Genomic DNA, 13,046 nt, shown 5'->3' on the forward strand with positions numbered 1-13,046 from the left:
AACCTTCTAACCAAGTATTGTTGCTGGACTAAATTATCTGGTCTAGTGAAAACAGTATTTCCTATGCCAAACAAGTCTATCTGGGTCTAGTCGTGGAAAGGTATAATTGAATTTACTGTCTGCACACACCCAGGGAGGTTTTCAGAGAAACACCTTGTTGGGCAGAACACTAATAAAAATGCAATATGTAAAATCCCTGCTATTAAAACCTTAGTCATAGCAAGAACTCACATGCAATCACCTAAAACAATGTATTCAAATTTCTAACCCTAATGCACCCGTGCTGATTATTTCTCAAGGCTTTTAAGGGCCATGTAGGTCAGGGAGGATTTACAGCAGCACAGAGACAGGGTAGGTTGGAACTCTGAAGGTATGTCTGTGTGAAGTGCCAGACTGTGCCTGTATGTCACAGATCATGGTAGTGGGTAGTACTAAGAGGCACTGCCCTGGTGGGAACACCTCAGGTCAGCATAATGCTTCCAAGATTGCAGTCATGGCGCCACCCTTTGACAAAGTATAGTATTCACTTTCCTCCAGGCACACAGGTTCTGTTCTGCTGTCCTGTAATGGGGATGTGGCCCGTTCTTTACTCCTTTTGGGGAGTCCTGTACCAGCAGTAGTGCTAGATTTGCACAGTCCTGGTACATTTGGGTGCCAGGACTGTGCCAGGCTTGTGCATGCATGAAGGACTGGGCATAATCAATCCCTGTGTGAGGAAGCTGTGGCAGGAGCATTGATCCAATTGCATGGACTGTTCTTTGCACCACTTGCCTTTTGCAATGGTTTAGCACACTCACAGAGCAACACTTTTTTCTGACAGAACCATTTTGGCACGTGCACACAATGGCATCTCTTCTGGTTGTGTGTTAGGTGGTTCAAGGTTAGGGACAACATTAGTCATCTGACAAATATCATTTCTGTATTAAACAAAAACTCTTTCTAAACAGAGAGCTCTGTAGTGCTTTTCTGGAAAATTGATAGACACAATGCAGTGTGATGAAATGTACCTCTCCTGCTACGCTCAAGGTACCCTGTTTGCTTCAAGTTACCTCATGGATTAGACTGATGTAGAGTGGCTGTTGTGATGTGGAATTTATGGGGTCCAAGAAGTAGTAAAATTCAAAACTTCCCTTCCCTCTTTGACTGTGGAACATGCATTATTATGCTTCCTGCACCTGCGGCTATTACAAAAGCACCATAAATGACTAGACATGATAAAATCTCAAGAATTGGCAACACGGCAGAGAGCCATCACCCTAACCCCTCCTATCCCATATCCAAACCTTCCTCCATGAGGGCCCAAAAGGGGAACCCCTATGAATGCAGCTCTCTGGCCTGCAGAAGCTGCCGTTTCCCTGTGTGATCCCAGTAGCATGTTTGCTCCCTCCACTTGCTTTGCAGTGGAAAAACACTGGCTTCACTCTATTTAGAGCCCTCTGTGTCCATGAAAGGATTTTCCCTTGTGTCATTTTAAGGGTATTTTCTTCTGACCTGGCACAGGACGCTCTAGGCATGTCCGAAACAAAGGATGTGCTGATCGCAGATGAGATAGGAAAAATGCCCTGTGTTTTATAAAAGAGACTGAAACTAAGCTTGTCAATCTGAAAACTCTGCCCACTCCTAATTCTTATAGCTCCATTAGCAAATATGCTTCAGGAGGAAAGGAAATTGCCTTTCCCCTCCCTTTAATGTCAAACCATCATTCGGTAACTCCCCTGCATCTTCCTTTTCATGCTGGAGGTGGTGTGCTCATCTCTGCAACCTGCAAGCATCTGCTTCCCTAGTTTTCCGCTTCATTGCTTCTCTGTTTAGACACTGCCGTGCCCTGTCCCACATACTAATTACTGACTTTTTGCTTCTGAGGAGCTTGATTCATTGTGGCACATTTTCCCACGTGAAACTGGACACAGAGCCTTGGAAAAGCGTCTTAAGGCCTTAATGGACTTCAGAGTAACTCTAGGTTTAACCCAAAAGTTGCTGCAGTATCTGAGCCAGAGGCAGCTGTTTAGGATATTTGAAGTATATTATAGGCCAGACTATACAAACCTTGCTCATATTCAGTATCATGAATGCCCCCCATTGAAGTCAGTGGGACTTTTTGCAGAGTAAGGTACTACTTGTTGAGAGTAAGGGTTTTATAAGCTGGTCCTGTTTTAAGCAGCAAAGCACTAATCAGACTCGCCTTAATGGCAGCCCTTCTCATGGCTCTCCAGACATGCAAACAAGATGGGGTAGATGCTATTGAAGGTGGTGGGGTTATAGTAAGTGTCGTGGCAAGTCTGTAGAAAACATCTCACTTTAAAACACTTCGGCATTTCCGCGAAGCCAGGAGCTGTGTTTGTCCACGGCTTAGTCCTGTGAGGTGCTGAGCATTTTTTGGGATGCGTTGATCTTCATGGGTGTTCAGCTCCCTTAGCGGGCAAGAGTGGGATCTGATTGTCCTCGGTTTATTGGGATGTACTTCTGCTGTTTGTTTCTGTATGCTTTTTTATTTACTTTCCAAAAGACATTTTAACGTTAATTCTCTTGTCGTGATGAAACTGCTGGAAGGTAGTACGGCAAAATTTCCCACAAGACAGAAATACTGAGGGACAAATGCTGTCACCCTGTGTGGGTAGCTTGAGCAAATGGGCTTTGTGTAAAGGAGTTTTGTGATTCTGGAGGGTGAATGGGAATCCTCCATTTTCCCATAGTTCAGTGCCCAACCAGTAGTTCTGTGGCTGTTACTGCAACTCATGGCTACAATGGTGTCCTGGACCACTGCCCTCACCCTTAGTACATTCAGGGGCTATTCTGACCAGTGGATCTGAATACTTGTATACCCACTGGATATGCTTTTTTCCTTGCTTGATTCTGAAACATCCCCCTTCAAGGAGTTTTACATCAACTTTTACAGAGAGGAAGGATGGCTTTGTGGTTAAGGCATTGGACTGGAACCCAGGATGTCTGGGATCAATCTGTCTCTGACTCTGCAGAACACTTCCTGTGTGACCTAGGGCACCTCACTTGATTGGTTATGCCTCAGTTTCCTCACTATAAAACGGAGATAATACTTATTCCTTTTTTCTACCTTTTGTCATGACAGGAGCTATCACTTACTGTGTATATGTACAATTCAGATCTTAAAGTGCTGAGGTGCTGATCTCAACTGGGGCCTCTAGGTGCTACCATAGTACAAATAAGAAATTATAAATAAAAACCTGCATGGAGCACTGCTCTGTGGTGAACAAAGAGTGCAGACTACCCCTTGCAGAGGCTTCCTGTGGCCTGACCGCTTTACTTATTGGACCCCACCAATTCCACTGCCTTTCAGGCCCAGAAGTAGAAGGTTTGTCTCTGAGAGAGAAGCAATGTTTCACAAGCTGGATTGGATCCAAGGGGTTGCTCTGTAATTATTACTGTGTGAGGTGCTCAGATACTAGGGGGATGGAGTACCTCGGTACCTTAGATAGATAAATAGATCGATTTAGTTTCTGTATCTACGATCTTTTTCCTTTACCCACCTGCCTCACATGCTAAAGACCCAGGACTGGATGGCCCCTTTCTATTTGTAAAACTCATACTGGCTTCATGAAATGTTTCAAGTGTGGACCGAGGATATGACATGACCCTCACAATCTCCCCTTCCTTAAAGGAGGATACTGCCCCAACAGTCTGCTCCAAAGCTGAGACCTTCTTATCCCTGTTGAGTCTGGGCAAGCAGATCAAATCTGTCCCTTTACCATCCTTTAAACTGTGTCATCCCTTCACTGTTACCTTCTGCTACAATTGAGTTGCTTTGCAGTGTCAATAATGTAATACTACTTCAGCTCTGTTCATTCAGTTTGCGGCCATTGCCTGATGGGTGTTTCTGTCTCTTTGCCACCTGTCAAATTATGATTACTTTATTTTATACACATCACAAGATTGGCTGAAATTTTTCAATTTTTTCAAAAACAATTGTTTTTTCTAAAACAATTGATGAATTTTTAAAAACCATGAAAAATGTGAATGGAATTTTTGTGTTTTTTTCTCCTGCCTCCCTCCGTTTCCCTGTAGAGATGCATCCGATGAAGGGAGCTGTAGCTCACAAAAGCTTATGCTCAAATAAATTTGTCGGTCTCTAAGGTGCCACAAGTACTCCTTTTCTTTTTGAAATTTTTTTGAATTTCTAAATGTTGATGAACTAACATAGTTTGAGAGAGAGAATTTTCAGGAAAAGTTGTCAATTTTTTTCCCATTTTTTGACTAGCTCTAAAAGTCCTATTTTAAATTGGGATCTTCTAGAAAAGGGTTCCTCCCCAATATCTTTTGGGGGTCATAAAATGTAAATCCGAGACTGTTAAGCACGTGATCATGTCCTTCAGAGAAGGGCCTTCAATATCCTAGTCAACTACCAACTCTCTTTCTTACTTTCTGTCTACCTTATTCTCCCTCCAGTTACATTTGCATCAGAGACAGTATTCTTCCTTATTTCCTGTTCTCAGTTGTTTCTGTAATTTCGATGTGCATTGTTAAGTAGCTACTGTGTTCCACCCCCCAGAAGTGGCTGCATTTCACTGGTTGGTAAAGTGTTCCTTACGGTATAAAATCCTTTACCTACCTCACAGGGTGTTCTGAGTTATTCTTGCCAAATCTAAGTTTTCTAAAATTATGAGTCTGAACTCAAAAAATTATGAGGTCAGCTTTAAAATCATATATGATTTAAAACTTACTTTTTGGATGTTCCTGTTACTTTTGAGCCTGTACAGGAAGACACCTGCCTTAAATACATAAATAAAAATGCAGGCCTGCCCATTGGCTACTAGGCAGGGGTCTCAGAGTGGCTTCAGTCTAATTGGTAACAGTGGGAGGTGGCAGCCGTCTTTCCACGAGTGAAAGATATAAGGAGGTGGTGGCCATCTTGACCGAGGACTGCCTGTGGCATTATTCCCATTATACATAATGGGGAACTCTGGTGATGTTGAATAAACACAAAAGTTTGTGAGTTTGATGCTGCCATCAGGAGATCACAAAAGACTTAAAAAAATCCATAATATTGTAAAATCTGTGATAAAACTTATGATAAAATATCAAGAGTTAACTTTGGTTAATGTCTAAAAAATGCTTTGTGCTCCTCAGAGGGTATGGTTATTATTTAGTAACGAGTTAATTTTTCATCTTCATCAAGGGACCAATAAAGTGAGATCTACTGCACAGTCTCCACTATCATTGACTGCAGTGGGAGCTGGGGCACTCAGCCCCTCCTGGAGACAGAGTTTTGAGATGCCCTGAAGGAATATTTTCACATGTTTTTAAGAAAAGGCATTTTTGTTTTCTAGGCCCTCCGTCTGCTCCCCTGAACCTGATTTCCAATGTCAATGAGACATCAGTGAACTTGGAGTGGAGTGCCCCTCAGAACAGTGGTGGCCGTGACGACATCTCCTACAACGTGGTATGCAAGAGATGTGGGGCTGGTGACCTCAACCGCTGTCGGTCATGTGGCAGTGGTGTGCACTTCAGCCCCCAGCAGAACAGCTTGAAAACCACCAGGGTCTCTATTACTGACCTTCTGGCCCACGCTAACTACACCTTTGAAATCTGGGCAGTGAATGGGGTGTCTAAGCAAAACCCCAGCCAGGACCAGGCTGTCTCAGTCACTGTGACGACTAACCAAGCAGGTAGGCCTCTAAATGCACTCTCCTCCTCTTCCTCTCCCATCTGCTTTTTGCAAATGCCGTGACTTCAGTTCATGTCTTTGTAATTAAATTAATGAAGAGAACCCAAAATATAAAGTGCTGAGCCGGATCCATATTTTCAGGATCATTTATATGGAGTAATGTTAATGTTCAAAGGTAAGCTGTGGGTAGAAAAACAGAAGGGTTTGATTAGGACTTTTAGGTACAGCCCTGCAGCAGCCGTGCCCCCCTCCCAGTGCAGCACTTTATTGGTGCATGATACTGGTCTGTCTACAGTCTCACATTGTTGGGTATTGCTAAGGGGGTGGAGCTATGGCCCTGCTGCCTCTCTGCATCCTGTGGGAGAGACCCTAAAGGTGGAAGTGATTAGGATGGGAGTTACAGGGGGAGTAATCTGCACTTCCCAAAGCTTTGCCTGGCACTTACATGGGCTATTCAAGGATCAGGGGTATTAACTTTTTGCACGCTTCTCCTACACTATGCACCTTTATACATGGAAAGCAGAATTTGGCCCATTGTTAAATATCTTCATAACCAAGTTACTAACAACATTTCCGTTTATCAAAACTGAAGTAGTTTTTTAATATCAAATGAACCTTTCACCATTTATGCTATTTTGTTTGCCTTTTTGCTTGTCATCCTGCTAAGACAGTGAAACTTGATTTGTAAGTTTCATCTCTGTTTAGGCTATATTCCATTCCACTTTTTGGTTTTGGTTCTATTTGCTTGACTTTGCAGTACTGCAGGAGAACTACAGTACTCAGTTCAGATTCTGTTCTTAAATTTTAATTTAAGGAAAACTGTTTTCATTCAGACACAGCCAAAGTTTCAAATACAGCCTCCACTCTGGAAGTGTGTGTGCAAAATTATTTACATATGCACTTGCATTTGTACAACTCAGATCTCTAGACATCATGCTACCAGACCCTCAGATATATGACCTGATCCAGCAAGGTGCCAAATGGCGTCAACTCTCATTAAAGTGAAAGGGACGCAAAGCCTCTAGGAATGGGTCCATAATTACCATTTATGTACAGAATCATGATTTTGTGTACACAGTGTTGTATAAATATCTAACCAGTTAGAAATATACTTACTTATGCAGGCAAAATTACAAATACAATTTTAGAATTGCGGTTCCTTTGAAAATTTGGTCCTGTATTTTTTTTTGTAGAACCTTTTAACTGATGATATTCCCTTAAATTGTGATTTCAAAATGCAAACTATTAATTTGGCCAGGACTAACAGAAAAAAGAACTGACAGAAAACACAGAGAGAATATTAGGAGCGAGCTTTGGGAGAGCGTTACATACAGAATATGAAACACCAAGGTTGAGGACTGCAGTCGGATTTGTGTTTTGTGCAGTGAATGCTTAGCAAAGAAACCGCTTTTGATTTTTTTGGCATGTGTGGGGGTTAGTGGATGCATGTATGCATGAATAATTAAGTGGGATCCATCTCCTGTGTGAAAAATTCTGCCATCTTATGATTTAATATTCAAACCGGAATCTGATTGAATATGCAAACCAGAATTGATTTTGTTTATTATCCACGGGTAACAGTTCTTCACATCAGGAGGTATGTATTTTTGCCAGTATTTCCTGCTGTTAGTCTATCAAATGCTTCAGGAGGCCAGGGAAAACTATGCTAGTGTGAATGAAAAGGAACTCAAAGATGCCAGACTGCCCCCTCTGCACTTCACATCACATTGGGCATATAACGTCCTAGGATAGCCATGTGGAAAAGTAAGAACTTGTGGCCCAAATCTACAAACCTTTCCTCCCAGGAGTTAATCCTTACGTATGCAAACAGTCCCTTGACTTCAGTGGAACTGCTTGGTTGAGTAAAGGTTTGCAAGGTTGGGCTCTTGGGTTTTACAAATAGTTATTCATGTAATCATTGTAAATGGGAGTCTGGAGTGCACTAAAATTCCTATGGCAGCAATTTTCTGTTGTAATATTTCATTATAAAGAGACACTGCCGTGGTTAAATATATAACCATATATATATCCATCCACAGGGCATGTTTTTGCTCTCACACCATTTTCACACCAGTGTAACTGCCTTGATTTCACTGGAGTTACTCCTGATTTACACTAGTATAAATTAGATTAGACTCAAGACCCTACAGTAAAAAAGCTGTTTGGCTAATAAAACTTTAGCTGTTAAAACTGAAAGAATTTAAAACACCTTATACATTTTTTGCTATGTATCCTAAGACATTCCCACACTTGACAGAAGAAAAAATAGATGCACTCTATGAATATGACTCTTTACTCACGTGAACAGCCCTTTTGGATCAAATCCTGAGGTCCTCACTCAAGCAAACACTCTGTGACTGCATATGGACTGAGTATATTAAGTGACTGAGCAGAATCCGGGGAGTGGGGTTGGGGGGCTGCATGTTAAGTGTGCAAGTACCTCCTAAGGGCATTCGGATATGCCATTCTCAGAAAATGTTTCATTACTAACTACAAAATGTGCAATTTCCTGAAATCTCAGAGTAGATTTTTAAATGTTGATATAAAAATGATCTCTATGTGTGAGCCTCTTTAGGAGGGAGCATGTGGGGGCAGATGGAAGGCACTGGGAAATCAGTATATTTATTACTGTACGTGATATGAGCTTGAAGATAGGTACTGCAGCTACAGAAGAGGTACAGTTGAAGGGCACAGGTGCTTTCTGTTTGCTTTTGCCATTTTACTCAACTCAACTGAGACACTGAACTAGGCTATTCACTTTTGTCTATAGATATTTTTTTCAGTTAGCAGCCCTTCTCAATTTCCAGTGCTGCAGGAAAATGTTTATATGAAAATAAACACAACTTTTGTCATTGACTTTTTTTGCAGGGGGAGGGGAGGAGAGAAATATATTGAAAAATGTACTAGTGCTAGATCCTGCTTTCTTAAAAGACCCTGTTTCTTTTAAGACTAAATTTCAGGTCTCAAGCCAATTGAAAATCTCTCTTTAATGTTAAAAATAAAACTTCAGCGTTGTGACATTTTAAGAATTTTGGCCGTAGAATTCAGCTCAGCTTTCTTCACGTTGGTTATAAAATGATACTTTTTTTAGTACCTGGGAGACTGACACACAGGACACTTCCCCTCACTTAAACTTGGAAATATAGATATATTTTAAAGAAGCAAAACATGAAAGGGATGTTGTTGAAACCTACTGGCAGTGTCATTATTGCAGCGAGCACAACAAATGACTGCTATTAATGTTTTCTAGCACCCGTGGCAAATTTGGCCTGCTGTCTATGTTCATGACCAAAGAAAATCACAATTAGTTCATCATCTAAAAGTCAAGTGAAAGTACTGTGGAAGACCTGCAGGGACACCATTCTCATACCGGGCCAAAAGAGGCTCTACCAGGAGGTTGACTGAATGACACACAAATCTCAGAGCCTTATTTTTTCCCAGAGGATAATGCTGTGAAGCTGTTCAAAATTAAAAGTAAATCTCTCAATAAAGAGACCTTTCATGACAAGCAGGAAGCCTTTGTTTCATGGAGGGGGGCACAGTAGAGTTTATATTTTTATTAGAATACAGCCTAAGCCATTTAGGTCTCAAACCTGACAGCCCAGTTCACTGGGAATAGTCCTTGATCTGTGTGTATGGCCGCATAGCGCGGTGAGGGCAGTGTTCTGGATTGATGGTGAAGCAGTTCATGTGGAAGGAGGGTCAACAGGAAACAAACTTCAGATGAGATTTAAACTAGAAGATCATTATGCTGCTTTCCTTCCTCCCTCCTTTTTCGGTTTCATTTTATGAGGGGCAAAGCTCTCTTTTCAGTCCTTTTCTCGAAGAAATTATATGGCTGATGTTTATGAATAGACATAAACAGGTCACCTGGTGATTTGTTACCTTGTTAGGTTACCTTCGGCTCAGTTTCTCCTTAGGTGGACCAAGGCAGCTAGATGGATACAGGATATGCCAATTAGGACAGAAATACTGTATAAATAAACAGACCTGATCTTTTCCCTCATCACACCAGACTGTGGATGTTTTAAAAAGTGCTGGTGATCAGAGTCAAGAACGGATCTTATGAATATCTCAGACTTTCTGTCCCTCTCCGCCTTCCCCCCTCCCTTCCCCCAGTCTGTCTAGCTGTCTATTTGCCTGTCTCAAAGATGCTTCATGTCAGAGGATGAAAACTGTGGCAGATCATGCTCCAGTCTTTCTACCTTCTCCCTTCACCCCTCAAATGCTCCCCTGGTCCCTCAGCATCATACAGAACCCTGCCATTATTTGCCTTCCATTTTATGTAGTAACTATCAAGGCCTTAGAGTCATCAGTGCTTGGGCTGGACACCTTCCCCTGCAGCGTGGACCCAGATGAGCTGAGTATTCTTTGGAGCCTCATTTCAGTGGTAATGATTTTATCAAACTGTGGTGTCCATATCCATTCTAGATATTCAAGCTCAATGCGGTGAAGGAAGAGGCTGACACTCTTTACCCCCACCCTCCATTTCCTTATTGAGGCACAATTACTGTAACAAAGAAAAATCTAAATGATCCTTTGGAAGGAGTCTTATGTAAACAACTAGAATTTTTCAAAATCAAAGAGAGCAGGGTGGTTTGTTTGCTTCCAAATGACTCACCATCTCGACAGGATTTTATGATAGAGGAACAAATTCTTATTCCGTCTTTTGGAGTAACTTATTTCAAAGCCGGGCTTTCCTTTCAGACATTGATTAGCATTCCACACACATTGCACCACGCAGCACAGAAAATGCATATAGGGTCCTATGTTCTGCCAGTCTGATTTAGACTGTGCAAAAGCAAATAAGGATCCATGGATAGATTGTGCCCTCAGACAGTGTACACTACATACATTGACAACAATAGAAGTTGCATGCAGAGATCAAGAGTGTGATATGGCCCTTAGTTTGATTCCCATACTTGGAGCAAAACCTGCCAATGCCACTTAAGCTAAGGGCTTGTTAGTGTTTTCCATTTGAATACCAATGCCACTAAAACTAAGAGTCTGTCAGTGTTTCCATTTGAATACCTCCCTCTCCCTAGGTATTCATAACTCAGCCATAAAGAATTGCTCCACACTGAAATATAGAGATATATAAAGAGGTTGTTAATTTGCAGGAATTAAAAGAAGCAGCAGCAACATGCACCTGTAAGCACATGGACACACTCAGGGCTTGTCTACACAAACATTTAGTTTCCAGGAAGCTTGGGTGTGAATATACCCTGCAGTATCCTGCCATGCACTAACTGTCCATGTGGACCCTGCCGATGAGCATTAACATGCCCAAGGGCACTTTAATCTGCTCCTGTTACAAAGCAAACAGTCAGTGCACAGCAGCAGAGTCCCCACGGACAGTTAGTGTAGTGCAGGGTATAGTCACATCCCTGCTTGCCACAAACTGTAAGTGTTCATATAAAGTTCATGTCCATATGAAAATAAAATCAACTGATTCTTCAGATCTATCTATCTAACTCAGGGGTGGGCAAACTTTTTGGCCCAAGGGCCACATCTGGGTGGGGAAATTGCATGCAGGGCCATGAATGTAGGGCTGGGGCCGGGGGTTGGGGTGCGGGAGGGAGTGTCAGGAGTGGGAGGGGGTGCGGTGTGCAGGAAAGGTCTCAGGGCAAGGAGTTGGGGCAGAGGAGGGGTGCAGGATGTAGGAGGGGGCTCAGGGCAGGGGGTTGGGTGCAGGAGGGTGGGGGTGCGGCCGGGGGATCAGGGCAGGAGGTTGGGGTGTGGGGCACAGGGGTGGTGCAGGGTGCGGGCTCCAGCACCGCTTACCTAGAGTGGCTCCAGGGTGGCAGTGGTGCCATGCTGCTGAGGCAGGCTCCCTGCCCGCCCTGGCCCCGCGCCGCTCCTGGAAGCAGCCGGCACCACGTCCCTGTGGCCCCTGGGGAAGGAGGAAAGGGGCCGAGGGCTCCGCACGCTGCCCTCACCTGTGGATTCCACACCCGAAGCTTCCACTGGCTGCGGTTCCCTGTTCCCGACCAATGGTTCCCCGTTCCCGGTGAATGGGAGCTTCAGGTGTGGAATCCACAGGTGAGGGCAGCGCATGCAGCCCTCTGCCCCCTTTCTACCTCCCCAACCCCGGGGCCGCAGGGACATGGTGCCGGCCGCTTCCGGGAGTGGCTGCGCCATGGGGGTGGCAATCCTGCGGGCTGGATCCAAGGCATGCCTGTTTATGTGGGGGAGTGAGTGGTGGCAGGCATGCGGGCATGAGTGTGTTGAAAATATTATTGAAAGGAAATTGAGTCAACGAAAGGAGTTTTACATTTCATGCTGAAAGTGGTGAGGGCCAAGGTAGCAGGAGTGAGCTCCAGCTCCTGTGAAAGTTCTCTCTTCTGGGCTCACAAGCCTCCACCTGTTGGCCAGCAGTTCAGCGTTCTAGTGGAATGTAGTTTTTCTGGAAGGTCATGGTCCCTTGAGGGAGCGGTGGTTGAACAGGTAGGGAGGGAAGAGCTTTGACTATCAGGACAAGGATCTGAGTAGGGCTCCTCAGTGTGTGGAATGATGTATTCATGGGATGTGGTGTGGATGACCACAATTCCTCCAGGAACTAAGAACAGCAGGGGGTGATTAGCCAGATTGTAGCACCTCCAGAGAAGTAACCACCACCTAGAGATGCTTACATGTACTAGTTCAAACTGGATTTTCCAGAGACCAGCAGACAAAGAAAGGACTTTTAGATAAATAACCTGAGTTTAAACTGACTCAGGGTCTTCTTTCTGATCCTGCAGATGGACAAGTCTTTCTGTCCGGGGGCGGGGGAAATCCCTGCAGAGGGGTTGGAAGGACTTGACCTGCACAGTCTCCATAAGACTTGATGGGTGATCTCTGGTAAACATCTAGCATGCATGCTGTTTATTGTTTTTTACTGTGTTTTCTCTGTAATGCTGTCATTTTAAGAATTAATATGCTTGCTTATAAAGAGCTGTGAGGTAAGTTCTAATTTCAGGCAATTACAGCTGTTCATAGCCTCTGAGGAGAGAGCAGAGCACACACACAAGTCTGTTAAGATAGTGTGACTTTTGTAGGCAGGGAACTGTGCACCCTGGAAAATCCCTGGTCAGGAGGGAGACAGGTGGGGTCTCTACACTAGAAGTGATCTATGAGGAGCTGGGAACCTTGAGTGGGCGCCCTTGGTGGACCATGGAGGGGGAATGCAGGTGCAGTTGCCCTGAGCTGTGTGTTGGCAAGTAGACAGGCTACTGCATTGTGTACCAGGTTTTTCAAGATGTGAATGAGCTGTGAATGACAATCAAGCCTGGAGGCAATGAATGAGTGGATTGCCATGGCTAGACCTTTTTTACCAGCCTGGCCCCACCTCCTACCATCTTCCTACCACCACAACCCCACCTTTCTTCACCACCCCTTTTCAGTTAGTGCTCCCAATGGGCCAAAGGGA

The 13,046-nt window shown here is 43.8% G+C and overlaps 1 protein-coding gene across 2 annotated transcripts in view; it reads left to right on the plus strand.

Moving 5' to 3' along the window:
* Positions 1-13,046, plus strand: part of EPHA4 (EPH receptor A4) — a 125,679-nt gene that overhangs the window by 64,263 nt on the left and 48,370 nt on the right. For both annotated transcript variants that reach the window (XR_007358437.2, XM_048864134.2), the window contains exon 5: positions 5,301-5,639. Coding sequence is in view for 1 of the 2 variants with exons in the window: in XM_048864134.2 (XP_048720091.1) it covers positions 5,301-5,639 (339 nt within the window). In the remaining variant the exon portion in view is untranslated. The remainder of the gene's footprint in view (positions 1-5,300; positions 5,640-13,046) is intronic.

Source organism: Caretta caretta, chromosome 9, assembly GCF_965140235.1.
Source record: "Caretta caretta isolate rCarCar2 chromosome 9, rCarCar1.hap1, whole genome shotgun sequence".
NCBI lineage: Eukaryota > Metazoa > Chordata > Testudines > Cheloniidae > Caretta > Caretta caretta.